Raw genomic sequence first — 15,059 nt, 5'->3', positions numbered from 1 at the left:
CATTAAAATAGTTCCCTCCCGGAGGCTGCCCATGACCTCTTGGCTGGTGGTGGCAGACCCCAAGACCACCACAAACACAACCACTGGCCATTGAAGAATATTCCCCAGCTGTGAGTAAAAATGTGATCTCATATTGTATTCCTTATTATCTCTCAGACTACGCTCAGCCTGCCGCGGGAGGCCAGACTCTCGGCTCCACGTTCCGGCCCGGCCAGAACCCGGGTCTCACGGCGCCCTTCAGCTTCAGCCGGAACCACGGCCCCGCAACCCTCCCGGAGTATGCCACGCCCCTCCCCCCCGAGCCGGAGTACGCCACCCCGTTCAGCGAGCAGCTCCCGGAGGCCAGGGACCCGGCCCGGCCCAAGGGAGCCCCGGGACGGCACAACAGACTCAGGACGACTCTTCCCCCTCCCCCCCCACCACCCCCGACCGGCGGGGAGGCCTCCCCGGACCACACCCACTATGACTGTCCCTCCCACAGGCTGCTGTCCAACGGCTACTGCACCCCGTCCAACCAGGGCGCCGCGCCGCGGCCCAGCAGCGCGGTGTACTCGGAGCCCGAGCAGCCACTGCAGGCCGAGCACACGTACGAGGAACTGCTCTGATGTGGGACCCGCAGAAAAAGGACACGGAGCCGGGGCCGACGGAACATTGTTGATATGAGGTTGAGTCAGGGGCCGTTTCAGTATTACTGTATGTTAGTATATAGTAGTATATGTTAGTTTACTGATATATACTATAATATAACTATTGTGTACATGTTGGTATGAAGTGTGAGAAGGCAGCACAGCACAGAATCTCCAAAGCCTGGTTTCATCTATTAATGTTTGTTTTTTACTTTGCGAAAATTAGGGACATACAAACTGTGATCTCAGAGCCATACAGATATGAATATTTACTATCAGGTCGTGCATTCCTGCATTTTCTTTTTCAAACATTGATCGGAAAGAAAGTGCAACCTCAGACATGTTGTTTATTGGTAAAATGTTTGATCCACATCGCACTTTTAAATAACTCGGAATACAGCACTGTATATAAAAAAAATATGTAATATAATAAGGGATATGAGTAAAATATGAAGAATAAGGACTATGCCTCAAATGTGTCACAATCATCAAGCATTTTGTCTTCAATATTAAATTGCCATACCATTGTAAATGAATAAAGATTCATTGGAACTTTTTTTTTTACATAAAACATCAAAAGTTGTAAAAAATGTATTGCGGCTATGTGGTTGTATGTATGCAATGCTGTGGTATAATACTCCTATACATATATACTACAGGGTGACACTAGGCGGCAGTATTGAGCTGACAGGATTGTCTCATACTCCTTGGTTCCTCTCATGTTCATTTCAAAAACATATACCGAATGACTAATGTGTGCACACAAGCTTTCTTAATATATGATAAACCGAAAGAATCGCAAAAAGGCATGATAAAGAAGGTGAGATTTTACGCAATGAAGCCAGCCGCCCAGAACAAATAGTTGTTGTTTTTTCAGGACCATAATAATTAGAAGCGGAGTGTAACTACGCTGTTCATGTACTTCCGTGAGGACACAATGCAGGCAGCCGTCTTCTTCCAAGGGATAAAATGCTCCAATAGCCTTAGATTTTGGTAGAATAGAGAAACATAATACTTACAAAAAGTTCGAGGGACACCATTCATTATTTACAAAGCTACTGCCACATCTATCTTTACCATTAGACTATCCAGTTGTTTTGGAAACACAATGACATAAAAAACAACAATTTTAGGCCACATGCTTAATGCTTCGCTCATTGTAATAGTTTTTATGTGGTCATTAAAAACGGGTTGGTTTGCAAATAAGTGTGTGCGGTATGTTTGTGGCATTGGTTGTCCCTTTAAGCGTTGACTACATGGTGACTTAACATTTGTGACACCTACAAAATCCGCATTGATTCAGCATCCATTGGGTTTGGTTTGGTTACCAGTTATAAAGTGTCAAGGAAGCCACTACTTAATTTTAAATAAATTATTATAATTGAACAAACATTGTCCCGTTCATTTAATAAACGAGTACTGTAAAATGCTGGCATTTCCATCATTAAACTCATAAATTAAAATTCCACATCATTCTTACTGAAAGGCCCCCAGACATGCATATACAACTATACATTATGCCCCTTTCAATTGATTTTCTTTTGTGTGGCAGAAATGGGACACCTTGTAAAAGTAACACATTTTGAACAACAGAACGATGTTATTCACACTCACCTACCTTTTCCCTCATTAGGTTCTCAAGTCCATCTCCACCATCACCCGGCCTCCTCTCCTTCATAACTAGCCCTTAGTCTGCCCGACCTCCTGACCCTCCTCAGTGTAGTGAACCAGATTCTGGTGTCTGTTCCTGGAGGGCGCGTCCTTAAAGCCCTGGCCACAGTCCTCACATGCGTACATCTGACCCTCCTTGTGCCCGCTAGCTCTGTCGGCCTGGGCCTTGCCCGATGCCCCCTGGGCGACCGTCCCTCTGGGCATCATGGACCCCCCTCCCTCTGCCAGGTTACACTTGTCCAGCAGGCCGCCGGGGGGGTGACTGCTCCGGGGCCGTCCCGCGGAGGTGGAAGGACACCCGGGGTTGGTCTGGTCCCGGTACGGGGCCCCGGCCGCGGTCCTCGCGGCCCCCTCGTAGGTGAGCCCGTGGACCGTCCGGTAGTGGAAGCGGATGGCCGCCAGGTTGGTGAAGCCCTTCTCGCACACCCCGCAGGTGAAGGGACGCTCGCCCGTGTGCATGCGGGTGTGGATCTTTAGAGCCCCCGACTGGGTGAAGCACTTCCCGCACAGGCCGCAGCGGTACGGCTTCTCCCCGGTGTGGGTCCTCTGGTGGGCCCGGACCCCCGCCAGGTGGGGGAAGCCGCGGCCGCAGAAGGCACAGGAGTACGGCCGCTCGCCCGTGTGGATGCGCTTGTGGATCTTCAGCGCGCCCGACTGACTGAAGCTCTTGCCGCAGTCGGGGCAGACGTAGGGCCTCGCGCCGGTGTGCACGTTCTGGTGGATGCGCAGGTTGCTGTGCGAGTTGAAGGCCTTGCCGCACTCGGTGCACAGGAAGCCGGCGGGCTTCTGGGAGTGCTCGGACCGCTGGTGCTGCAGCAGCTGGGACGGCCTCTGGAACGCGGCCGAGCAGTGCATGCAGGGGTGCATGAAGGGGGGGTACGCGGTGGTGGCCCTGGCCCCTTCCTCCTGGTTGGGCTGGCCGGGCTTCTGGACGTTCTGCTTGTGGGAGTGCTGCGGACAGGCGCTGATTGCGTGATGGCATCCCAGGTAAGGGAAGTGGCCCCGGAGCTGGGCTGCGTGGGGGTGCGAGTGGGCCAGCTGAGGGCAGGGCAGGCAGGAGGAGAACGGACAGTGGTGATGGTGGATGTGGTGGCCGTGTGCGTTGCCATGAGGGAGGCCAGAGTCCGGGCCTTCCTGCTGCCTTAATAGCTGAGCGCAGGTCTGGAGGCCGTGGCAACACAAGCAGGCAAACATGGGGAAGTGGGGGAAGGAGCCTGCTAGACCTCTGGAGGAGGATGAGCAGTCTGCGTTACGCTCCCTGTCCTCCCTCCTCGACGCACGGGGCTTTAGGTCGGACGAGGTGGTGCTGCTGGGCTCTGCCTGGTTCTCATCCGGTAAGCAAACGCTGAGGTTCATGGCTGGGTGGCTGGTGTGGGTCCTACCGAGGCATGTTTTGTCTGGTTGCCCATGGGAGTACAGAGATTTTCTGGGCTTTAGAGTCTCGTATGAAGGCGGGGAAGTAGAAAATGGACAACCGGTGCAGGTGCACGCATGGAGCTCATCTGTGTGTGAAGAACAGAAGAATAGACTGCCGTTATTTATACTGAACAATTATTTCAATGAAATGACTGCTTCAGATTACCTTTTATTAAATGTTTATAAGTATTCATATTTAATTTAAAGTCATTGTTTCAATATTTATGACTCACTTTCAACTTCCTTTCTGTCTCTGAACTCTGCCCTCCTCTCAGGTGCCCCTGATAACATCAGCCGGTTTTGGTCTAAATCTGACTTGTCTTGGGCTGGTCCTTTCAGCCCCAGATATTCCCCTCCGGCCAAACCCCAGGAGACATGAAGTACATCATGCTGCTCCTTTAGAGACTGACTAGAAGAGTTCCCAGACGTGATGAGGTCACCAATGAACTGTTGCATCTCAAACCAGGAGCACTGACCATTCTGCAATAAGAAGGGATCGATTGTTCATTAAAAATAGCTTTAATATTCATTATGCCATAAATTAAATATGTTGATTTCTAACACTACATGCTAACGACATGTATATATTTATAAATATAGCAATTCATATTAGCGAATCATGTGGATACGCTTTTAAGAGAAATGTGCCACGATTTCCAAACAAAAAGGTGAAGTGGTGCTTACGCCGTCTGCGGGCTTGTCTTTGTCCATGGAGCAAAACGCACGACGGATCAATAACCTTGTTGTGGTCTCAATGCAGGTACGTTGCCGATAAGCAAAGATTCGCTTTAGCGAATAAAATATTCACACACACTCATACGACCGTTACATTAAAAAAATAAAAAATAAATTCTTAGCAGAGGTTTAGTTCCGGGGCTTTCCACCATGTGACCCCGAGTCTTTCAGATTTTCAGATGTTTACTCTGCAGACTCCGAAAACTAACAATTAAATGACTTATTTGCGTATCAGCAATGGAAATTGTACTTTAAAAGATAAGTGTGTTGTATGGTTTGAAAAAATATTGTATTAACTTGACATAGCAGGCATTATTAAAACATAAATTATGCTTTCGATGCACCTAAAATAAACACGCACTCACTCATCTTTTAAACATATTCGTGCTTCAGGTAAGGAAACGGCATTCTCGATAAATACATTTTAATAAATAACAATACCAAGACATAACAATACTGTTGAATCCTATTATCTTATGTTGTTTAATATTGTGTATCATTTGTTTCAAATTACCCAATTCAAGTCAAAGTGAAGGAGCCTACTAAGTATGCTGCCAAATGGGCCTACAAAATATTCCTGCACAACCTCCAATACATAAAAAACAAGATAATAAAGGATATTAAATATTATTATAAATATATCTGTTTGGTCCAGGGCATCGTTCAATTTAACCAATAATCACAATAATATGTACAGTGCATCAAAATTAACTTTAGATCTTTTATGCAAAAATATTTTACATTTATCCCAAGTCTGGCCAAATATTGTGGTAATGGCTTGCTACTAACCTATGAGACTATGGGTGTCCAGAGTAGCACACAAAATAGAGGTAGTTACATCGGAAACACTCCTGTTCGAAACCTTGGTTTGCTGTACAAATGCTAGATAATCCTGAAAGGTTGTTTTAATTTTGTTCCATTTACAGACAGAGAAAGCAAAGAGTAGAAAACTAGACACATGTATCCTTTGCAAACATCCTGATCCAATGAAAAATCATAAAAATGAATTTATTTTTTGAATATGTTGCCCATTGTATGCTCGAATGTTCTCCAGTTTGGATCTTGGTTGTGGTTTGTGGTATACCCTCTTTACATTCAAACATACTTTTGAACAATCAAGATACTGTTTATTATTGGTCAAACCCACCACCATATGCATTACATGTTACAAGTCTGTGCCTTGATCATATCACTTTTTGTAAAGCTCTGGACCTGGCTAGACTGACTGCAATTTATCAAAGATAGGAGTAAGGAACTCAGGCTCTTCCTTAATCATTTACATTACAAAACGAGCTGTTCCCAAAGGTTCTGACTTTACAGTAGCCTATGTATTACTGTGTGCCTTTGTCACCTAAAATCTCTCGTATACCTGTCTTCCTATTAACACATAAGAATGTATCTCCAGTAATGTCCTGCGTTTTCCCAGACCACTTTCTGAGGACCACCCAACACTCTTTGGTTGCCGATTGAATGCAACCAGCAGGTGGTTTAACTCCAACAGCAGGCTCGAGAGCCTCTGTTTTGATGCTAACTGCAGGTGTTTTTATGCTAACTGCACTTGATTTTGTGCTAACCGCCTCCATTTCAATGCTAACCACCTCCGTTTCAATGCTAACCGCCTCCATTTCAATGCTAACCACCTCCGTTTCAATGCTAACCACCTCCGTTTCAATGCTAACCGCCTCCGTTTCAATGCTAACCGCCTCCGTTTCAATGCTAACCGCCTCAGATTCAATGCTAACCGTAGGCGTCTCAACCACCTCTGTTTTAATGCCAACAGCAGGCATGAAAGGGTTCACTTTGTTAGACAAATCTTGGGGCGCCCCATAATTGTGTGCTAGTTTCTTGTTGAGGACCAGATCCAGAGGGGCGTCCACCTCTAGTGGCAAGCCCACAACAGAACTCCTCATTTTATCAATGATAATCTTCTGTAGCCCCACCGCTGCGTCCAGGGCCATCGGAGCGGGCGGTCCCGTCTCCTGGAGTTTGGGCAGTAGGCCAGACGCCAGAGTGGAGTTGACTGGGACAAACAGAATCAGGTTCAGACCGAGAGGGGGAGGATGGTCCAGGGTTAGACGCCAGGAGCCCTGAGCCGTGTCCTCTGGTGACGGAGCAGGGACACCGTTGGAGATGGTGGCCACACCGCTGTTAGGATCCCACCCACTTGTGGAGGCTTTTGTAGTGATGGGAGGCTCAGTAGAGTGGGGAAGCGTGGGATTACCAGGCTGAGCGGAGGACTTCTGGGCACGTTTCTTAGAAACGATCTAGAAAAAGATATGATCCGAGATGTTAGTCACAAAAGTGAGCAAAGGAAAGAGAAACTACTTTGGTGAAAGACAAACAATTTATAATAGAGATACAGTATTTATATAAATGAATAACTTACTGGTGGTAGCGGTGCGAGTCCACATCTTTCCAGGTGGCTGTCGTAGTCACACTGGTGACTGAAGCCACGGCCGCAGCGCTGGCACAGGCAGGGGGACTGCGCCACGTGCCCTCCCATGTGGGACATCAGGAGCAAGGCCGAGCGGAAGCCTTTGCCACAATCGTCGCAGGTCAGAATCCTCTGGTGAGCGCTGCCGTGTTTCTTGAGCTCCTCCTTTGTGGCGAAAACCTTGCCACACTCCGGGCAGCGGATCTCGTCACCGCTGGACTCCTGGTCCCCCCAGCAGCCCGTGTCTTTCTTGTGCTGCTGGAAGTCTCTCTGACTGGCGAACACTTTCAGACATGCCACGCAGTGGATGCGCTGAGGATCGCAGTTGTGCTGGCGATACAGATGGGCCAGGCGGAAGTGGCAGCTGCACAGTAAGCACGTGTAGGGCAGCAGGCCGATGTGAGAGAAGCTGTGTTTCAGCAGGGCGTTCTTCCTGCTGAAGGTCTGGTTGCAGTCCGTGCAGACGAAGCTGCGCCGGCACTTACTGTTACGGTGGCGTTGGAGTGACTCTTGGCTGGAAAATTCGCGGCCACAAGTGTCACAGACAAGTAGGGTGCTCTTGTGCCATTCAATGTGCTTTTCACACTTTTTCCGGTCGGTGAACACGAGCTTGCACAAGTCACACTCGTAGAACTCCTTTTCAAAGTGTGTGGTTTCGAGGTGCTCCCTTAACTTAACATTCGACTCGAATAACTTCCGACAGATGCGACACCGATGAGAGAGGATCAATTCGGGTGTTTTTACAGCGTGGGTCTTCAGATGAGCGCGATAGTTGTTGAGCTGGCAGAACCGTTTGCCACACTCTGCACAACAGTGCGGCCGCTGACCGGTGTGTTGGTTCATGTGGTCCTGCAGCTTCATGTTGGAGGGCAGCTGAAGACCACACACACCACAGTTGTAATCACCTGTGCCATCAAACTCTAGGAAAAGGCAGTCAAACATTAAATGAGTAAAGGCTAGTTGAAAATATTTAACGTTATAACATTAATGCTAATTCGATGTTCATAGAAATGGAATACCAATATCAATACCATATTCGTCTTCACCGAGGCTCTCTTCATCATAATCCTCAGACTCTTCGCTGTCGTCTGCTGACCCGTCCTCTGCATCCTGCGTGTTCCCTTTTGCCTCTTGGTCATTGTTTGCACCCAGTTGTGATTTATCATTTGCTTGATCAGCAAGACGCTTAGTAGTCTCAGCTCCAGAGGGTTCCTTCACAACATCTGCATTGGGGCGCTTTGCGGCGCTGCGAGGCAGCACAGAGAAGGTATATGCATCTTCAGAGCCTCTGCTGGAGGTGTCCATGCCATCTTTTGTTTGTGCTTGAGAAGATCCAGACGTGTCCGTAGTATGTGGCGAACTGCATTTATCACGTGTTACTGACGGATCATTTTCGAGTTGTTGCCTTATGGTAGGTTTAGTTGGGATCGTAGTTTGTGATTCACTTCCCGATAACGACACACACTGTGATGGTAACAGACATGGGGTCTCTCTTACTGGTGTTTGTAGAATATTGGGAAAACCCAGTTCTGTGAGCTGGATATCGATGGTGTACTCTAAGGACATGTTGGCTGCGAAGGGACAGTGAAGAGAGAGGCAGTTAAAGGAAGACACTGATGCCTAAACAATGGATTGGAACAATGGACCGCAGCACTTTTGAACCAAATGAAAGGTCACTTGGGTATTTTTCCCAAACCTAAACCATCCAGAAGTGGTGAATTACGAAATCTCTTGAAGCAAGGTACACAAAAAAGGATTACCTCAGTTGATATGCCGCACAACTTCCCGTGACAAAAACAACGTGAAAAGAAGAGGATGTAATGGCTCTTGATTCCACATTGTGTCTTGGAGTGGTATTACCATTTCAACGGGTATAATCAGGTTTTTTCTTTGGGTACTATACCTATGTATAGTCTATGGGTATTGCACAAAAAAAACGATACGTCCACTCCGTCAGCTCGAATCACGTTTTCGATCGTGATTGAGGAAGGCCGTGATACACCCAAATCTGTCATCAGTTAAAAAATATATAGCCTAGAATGGGAATCGATATGATAATTAAAACTTAAGACATGTGTAACATTCTACAGTCAGCCATTCCTTAAGTCTCATCAAGGGTTTGAATTAATAACAAAGCTGATAGAACGCAAGAAAAGGGAAGACAAAACACTTGGTGACCTCCAAACAGATCTTTATTTATTTTCTTGAGCCCATAAAGCTTCTAGTTATATGAATAGGCCTACATTAACTGTGTGTAATGGTCATGCATGCAATAAATTGTTGTAATTTTTAGATTTCATCTGATGAAGTGAAATGTTTTTTTGTTACAGGATGCAGGAAACCATACTGCTCTTTCTGAGTCTTTCAGGTCAGACTTGTTATTTTCTGTTATATGCTGATTCTAGATTTCTTAATGCAATGCTGCCTGTGTGTGTGCATGCCAGTGTCTGTGTAATATGATGAGTTATTTCCACATATATCACACCATTAACAACAAAGCAAATCTAGCCACAAAGCTGTGATTGTGGTTCTCTCCACCTTCTCCTTTGATTGCCACTGGGGGTCTGTAAGCCAGGCTAATATAGTATTAATAACTATTCATGTGTGTGCAGTCTGTCTATGATGGTTTCCCCTGCAGCAGGGCTCCTCCTGGGCCACCATGGCTCGCTTCCTATCTCCAAATCCTACTCTTATGTGAACAAGAATCTGAGCTGGACTGATGATCAGCAACACTGCAGGGAGCGAGATGTGGACCTGGCCGCCATAGACGATGTAGAGGACCTCCAGCACCTGCAAGAGTCCAGAACAGGCTTTAATTATGATGACTTCATGTGGCTCGGACATTATAATGACCACCAGTTGGAAGTGTGTTCCCTTTGGAACCGAGACTGCAAATGAATGCCAAAACTATGGAAGGTGGCACAACCAGAACCCGGACTTCTGGCTCCACGAAGAGAACACGATTGTTAGATATGGGTTACTGGGTTAATGTGTCGTGCAACGAGCACCATAGTGCAGTTTGCTTTGATGGTAAGGTGTATTGTTATTATTTATTTTTGTAGGCCTATTGGCACTGATATATGAATGACATTTGATGAATGATATTTAAAATTGAAAGGAGCAATTTAATGTAAAATATTTTTAAATGGCGAGTAACTTAGAGTAAGTTGATTTAACTCTTGGTAACTTAACACACTGAGACGGGCACCTCACCTGGAGTTGGTTCCCGGGCCCAGCCCTGTGAAGCAGGCAGCCTCTTGTTCAATTAGCGGTGACACGGCAACACGTGACGGCACGGGTCAGATACAAACTCTTGACGTCCTCCTCTACCGTGCCGTGCAGGTCAATGTAGAAGCGCCATGGCTGAGTTGGGAATTGCCTTTCATATGATCGTCAACATAGTAATCTATACTGTTTTATCACTGTTACTGAAATAAACAGTAAAATCCTATGTTTTTGCCATTCTTTCTAAAACACAATGTGAGCGTTCCACTGATGCGAACGCAGCAGGGTGGAGTTCTTTTCATGAGCAAGGTGGTCTGACGTCACGAACAAGGTGCAACAGGGGCGCGGTTTGTACGTGGAGCTTTGTCAGGGCAGCTGTCGTCTGCGGCGCCCGAGATAAAGTAAAGCTTTTCGGACACTTGTATAACGCCAGGGTGTGTGTGGAGGGCGAGTTTGGTCTGCGCAGCGACACGCACTTACCTAAAACTTTTTATATCAGCGTTGCGAACTGGCGCCAACAGAGCAGACAGATGGCTTGACCTGCCGACTACGTCTCTCATTGGCTAGTCTCATTGTTGACTTGCATGAGCCGTAGACCCCTGTTGTCACTTTGGTAAGGGGGACTTAAATTAATAACTTAATATGAAGTCTGCAAAATAGGGATCCATCACAAAAGTGACTCAAGGGCAGTGAAACAACACAAGGCAGAGTACTTTCTGAAGCATCCCTGTGGGATAACCTTTCGTTTTATTAGTCGCATTGGGGGAGAACAAGCCAGTCACCGTAAGAACACTTGATTTGCAGCTCTTCAAAAGGACTCTATGGCATCATAGATCCATGTTTTGCATTCATTAGACAATACATAGAAGTATAATAGATTAAAAAAAGACATTAACATTAGACAACTCAACATTTTTCATTTAACATTTGTCCAAAACCAAAATTTATCTCATAATGAACTCAGGACCAAAAAAAACAATACAAACTAAATTATGATGGGGAAACAACCCAAAATATGCAATTCATAACCTCAAAAATCAAATGAAGCAACACACTCCCGTCAATTTAGAAGTCATAACACACACACACGCGCGCACACCAAGCTTACAAAAAATAATAATAATTAAATTAGGAAAATCTTGAGTTAAAAAATTGGGCCTACTGTTGGGTTAGGAGTAAGGGTAATGAAGTCCAACTTTTTCGATTATAATGGAAACATGCACATGATGTAAAGACTCAGAACCCTAACCTCAATGTGTTCAATTATTATACCATCACTTTAACATAGTCCATGGCTGCATCCAGAAAGACCAGCTGGGGAGTTGGTGAAAGACCTCAATGCAAACTCTAGCTAATGGGACAATTATGTCAAAATGCTGAACAAAAAAAACAAACACTCCAAGTACATCTAAAAACATCCTCTTCTCAGAATCAGATTCCCTATGCTAAAAAAAATATATATCCCTGACTGACTAAAATACAGAGGATAACAACAATCCCTCTTAACTTTTTTACGAAAAGCGCTCCCGTCCCTTATTTATCTCTTTTCACTTTGGCTCGCGGCGTTCTCATCCGAATGGGTCTTCTGGTGGGCCTTCATGGTGCGCTCGCGGCCGAAGCTCTTCCCACAAGTAGGACAGGAGAAGCGGCCCTCTGTGTGGGCCCGAGACTTGTGGGCTTCTAGCTGTTCAGGACGGGCAAAACTCTCCTCACACTCCTCGCAGGGGTGGGCTTTCCTCGGGGTGTGCTTCTCCTTCTTGTGGGCGCGGAGCGGGGCCAGGGCGGGGAAAGTGAGCTCACACTCGGGACAGGGATGCTCACGCGGGGTCGCGGATGCTTTCTTCTCCTCCTCGGCCGGCGCCTCCTCTGTGGCGGTCGTCTGGTCCTCGCCCGCCACCGCCGCCGCCGCCTTGGGAGGACGGCCCCGCTTCGCCCCGGCTACTTTGGGCTTTGCCTCGGCCGGAGCTGCGCCAGACTCTGCGGTGCTGCTGCCCTTCCCCGTTTCCTCTGTAGCCTCGCCCTCTTCCTTCACCCGCTTCAGCTTCTTCTCTGCGGCTGCTTGGTTCTCCGTCTTTGGAGGCCGTCCGCGCTTCTTGAGTGCGGCTGCGTTGCCGTTGCAGTGCTGGCCCGCAGAGTACTTCTCCTGGTGGACTAGCAGCTCCGACTCTGTCTCGAAGCCCTGGCTGCACCTCCCACAGCGATGCGTCTTTGTGGGGTCCTCCGTCTGCTCGCCGGCCTCCGTGTCCAGGCGGGGGTGCTGAGCCAGGCGGTGGGTGCGCAGCAAGGCGGGGCTGCGGAAGGTCTCGTTACAATCCTTGCACACAAACTGCCTTTCTGGACACATGTTCCGTCTGTGGGTTGTGAGCTGGGAAACAAAATCAGACAAAATCAGCAGTTGAAAGGAGAAAAGTATTATATCAATATAATAAATGCCAAAAATAAGGCTCAAGTTTTAGTTCCCTACAATTACATGAAAAAAAATGTCAGGCCTCATTCAACACAAAACCAACCTCAGAAAAGACTCGAAAGCTCTCCTTGCAGTGAACACATTTGAAGGGCTTGTCTTCCTTGCTGTGTGTTGGCTGGTGCTGTGTCAGCTCCTCAGAGGACTGGAAGCTGCGGTCGCACACGTAGCAAGTGAACAATGTATTTCCCTGGGGTCAACACAAGAAATGTTTTGAACATCATTAAACATCCCAAGTTCTCTTTACAAAAATAATGGTAGGTGTTACTTGCAATACACAAATATTTTATTAATTTTGTTATTACTTGCAAACAAGAAAAAAAAAATTTAAACACGTGTTACAAAGCAAACCAAGTCTCTGTATACACAATGGCAGTTTTTTCTTTTACAGCACAGGAAAAAAATAAAATAAAAAAAATCATACTTTATCATAACCTGCCTTTAGGACAAATGGTTAACCCAAAGCAAACCGAACGATAGAAAGTAAATGTGTTTTTGACCTATTTTCCAGAGGGTAGCAACCAGCATCTGAAGGTATGCTACAGATCTGCCTGCATGTCTGTTTGTAGCAGACGTGACAGTTGGTTTAACCAAAGTGATACACATACAAAAATCCATATATTCCTAAAATGTCTGCATCGGTTAACGTTTATCAACCAAACAACTTGATGGGCATCACAGCTGCTGTCATTGGTTTGTGGTAACAATGTCTGCAGTACATGTATGGTTGGCTAGGAAAGATGCCAGCCTAACAACCCTATTTGAGTTTAATCGTAAACCAAAACATAAACCTACCTTTGGGGTATATTCAATGGATTAAAAATTGTGTTTAAACTCAGATTAACCACCTAACCTGAAGTGTAAAAAAGAAAATGCATTCGGATGGGTAGCCTATCTTCAGAAGCCGGTTGCGATCCGGGAAAGTAGGTAAAGAAAAACACATTCACTTTCTACCCAACCCAGGTTTGCTATTGGATTCCTGTGTGACCCAAAGGATGGAGTCTGACAAACCAGATCTATGGGACACAGAAGATGCCAACGAACGACATTCACCAAAAGGTTGATTAATCTTCCAAATGACATGACCTCAAAAAAATTGTTTAGCCTAATACGTGGAAGGATCCAGCCGCCTACCTGCTGAAGCTGTTGCTTGTACTCCTCACGGTGGCTTTTCTTCATGTGGCGTTCCTTTGCTTTAGCATTGCAGAACGTTATGAAGCACTGAAAACACTGCAGGTTATCATGTTGGTCTGTAACATAGAAGAACAGTTTAGTGAAGATGGGTTAAATAAAGAATAAGGAAAAAGAAAAGAAACGTAAACGTCCAGCAGTAGGTCAAATACACCACTCACAAGTTGTAGGGGCAGGGGGCGGCTTGAAGATGGGTTTATGTGGTTCTGCTGGCTTAGCAGGTGAAACCTCCGGAGCTGGATCCGGCAGACCCCGTCCCATTACGATCTCCTCTATGTTCAAAATGTCTGAATCCATATTGAGCACTGGGTAGTGTGAACTGGGTACTGAATCAGATGAAGCAAAATATTATTTCACGTGCCAAAGACGTGCACCGTTGTTATGCTAGGTTAGCCTACAGGGTGAAAGGACTGAATGCATTTCAAAAGCTTGCCAGTTTTTTCAATAGCTTAGCACAAATCGGTTACACTTTAGAACATAACAGGAAACACTATGATTTATCCTTTTTAAAACACATTATACGTGCATGTAATATTGTTGACACCGTTAGGTGGCATGCTCTACAACTAGTTACCCTAGCTTCATTTTTAGCATGTTAGCATTCCCTATTTAAAAGCTTGAATACAACTTTTTACAACACGACGGAGGTTTGAATCGGAATGATGAAACATCTTTCAAGCATACGGTTTGTGTTAATATAGACAACAGGGTTGCGTTTCATATCCATGCAATTTCTTAGCCATTCCGCTACCTAGCATATCGTTAGCATGTAGCCTCTTATCGAACGAAACCATTGGCAGATCAAATAGGGCTGCTCTGGTCTATTTTCCAAATAAAGTTTGCTCTGGGCTACAAATATAATCTATGAGGAATTGCCACTAACTACTTTCAGAAGACTATATTTGGCGCTTAATTCCTTGCAGAAAGATCGTGCTATTGGCCGCTCACCTCGAGCCGCTTGTTTGAAGGCAGACAGTTGGACTGTGAGAGTTCAGCCTCAGAACTAGAAGGAATAGATTGGCTCCTCACCACAAGCTCCGTTGGTGCAACTAAAATGGCTGCCAAAATCCTATGTATTTGATATATTGTTAACCAAAACACAAGTGATTTTAAAATAAATAGATGTTTTAAACAATCTGTACGTATGACACAGGGAGGCCGTAAAATTAATTGGAATTGAGTTAAACAATACTCGCCACATGTGTTCTGTAATTATATGTAGAGAGGAAAAAATGAATATTATCACAATGACTTGCGAACGAAGAGGCATTTTTGGTTTCCATAGCTAAATTATGTT

The 15,059-nt window shown here is 45.9% G+C and overlaps 4 protein-coding genes and 1 long non-coding RNA gene across 14 annotated transcripts in view; 2 read left to right on the top strand and 3 right to left on the bottom strand.

The window, feature by feature from the left end:
• The window catches only part of si:dkey-34d22.1 (discoidin, CUB and LCCL domain-containing protein 2), a 30,885-nt gene extending 29,697 nt beyond the window's left edge, over positions 1-1,188 (top strand). For all 5 annotated transcript variants that reach the window (XM_060065824.1, XM_060065822.1, XM_060065823.1 and 2 more), the window contains one exon: positions 157-1,188. In XM_060065824.1, coding sequence (XP_059921807.1) covers positions 157-605 — 449 coding nt within the window. In that variant the 3' untranslated portion in view covers positions 606-1,188. The remainder of the gene's footprint in view (positions 1-156) is intronic.
• Positions 847-5,193, bottom strand: si:ch211-79k12.2 (uncharacterized protein LOC568844 homolog). 3 transcript variants are annotated; one of them, XR_009528171.1, is made up of 4 exons: positions 4,398-5,193; positions 3,947-4,193; positions 2,241-3,799; positions 847-1,608 (listed from the first exon to the last, which is right to left on the bottom strand). XR_009528171.1 is itself a non-coding variant. In XM_060065834.1 (3 exons), exons 1-3 carry the CDS (start codon positions 4,422-4,424, stop codon positions 2,307-2,309), a joined length of 1,767 nt encoding a protein of 588 aa, XP_059921817.1. In that variant the 5' UTR covers positions 4,425-5,193; the 3' UTR covers positions 847-2,306. The 3 variants fall into 3 exon arrangements, 1 of the variants encoding a protein (XP_059921817.1); XR_009528170.1 differs by having other exon boundaries at positions 2,245-3,799; XM_060065834.1 differs by having other exon boundaries at positions 847-3,799.
• LOC132468185 (uncharacterized) lies at positions 4,187-10,333 on the top strand. Its single transcript, XR_009528175.1, has 3 exons — positions 4,187-4,473; positions 9,213-9,250; positions 9,495-10,333. It is a non-coding gene; the product is annotated as an uncharacterized LOC132468185 (long non-coding RNA).
• Positions 5,442-8,724, bottom strand: wu:fe05a04 (zinc finger and SCAN domain-containing protein 10). 3 transcript variants are annotated; one of them, XM_060065829.1, is made up of 4 exons: positions 8,643-8,724; positions 7,914-8,453; positions 6,835-7,802; positions 5,442-6,712 (listed from the first exon to the last, which is right to left on the bottom strand). In XM_060065829.1, the coding sequence occupies exons 2-4, from the start codon at positions 8,446-8,448 to the stop codon at positions 5,780-5,782; spliced, it is 2,436 nt and encodes an 811-aa protein (XP_059921812.1). In that variant the 5' UTR covers positions 8,449-8,453; positions 8,643-8,724; the 3' UTR covers positions 5,442-5,779. The 3 variants fall into 3 exon arrangements, with proteins under 3 accessions (XP_059921812.1, XP_059921813.1, XP_059921814.1); XM_060065830.1 differs by having other exon boundaries at positions 5,442-6,067; positions 6,110-6,712; positions 7,914-8,677; XM_060065831.1 differs by having other exon boundaries at positions 6,835-7,755; positions 7,914-8,678.
• Positions 10,334-10,817: 484 nt separating the features above from the next.
• Positions 10,818-14,860, bottom strand: LOC132468164 (zinc finger protein 782-like). Of its 2 annotated transcripts, none has more exons than XM_060065863.1 (5): positions 14,711-14,860; positions 13,924-14,088; positions 13,706-13,821; positions 12,618-12,761; positions 10,818-12,472 (listed from the first exon to the last, which is right to left on the bottom strand). In XM_060065863.1, the coding sequence occupies exons 2-5, from the start codon at positions 14,057-14,059 to the stop codon at positions 11,645-11,647; spliced, it is 1,224 nt and encodes a 407-aa protein (XP_059921846.1). In that variant the 5' UTR covers positions 14,060-14,088; positions 14,711-14,860; the 3' UTR covers positions 10,818-11,644. The 2 variants fall into 2 exon arrangements, with proteins under 2 accessions (XP_059921846.1, XP_059921845.1); XM_060065862.1 differs by lacking the exon at positions 14,711-14,860 and adding an exon at positions 14,514-14,698.
• Between the last annotated feature and the right edge of the window lie 199 nt (positions 14,861-15,059).

The sequence above is a fragment of the Gadus macrocephalus genome, chromosome 11 (genome assembly GCF_031168955.1).
Source record: "Gadus macrocephalus chromosome 11, ASM3116895v1".
NCBI classification, from domain to species: Eukaryota; Metazoa; Chordata; class Actinopteri; order Gadiformes; family Gadidae; genus Gadus; species Gadus macrocephalus.
Note: the sequence above shows the minus strand (reverse complement) of the source record. Positions and strands in the feature narration are given on the sequence as shown.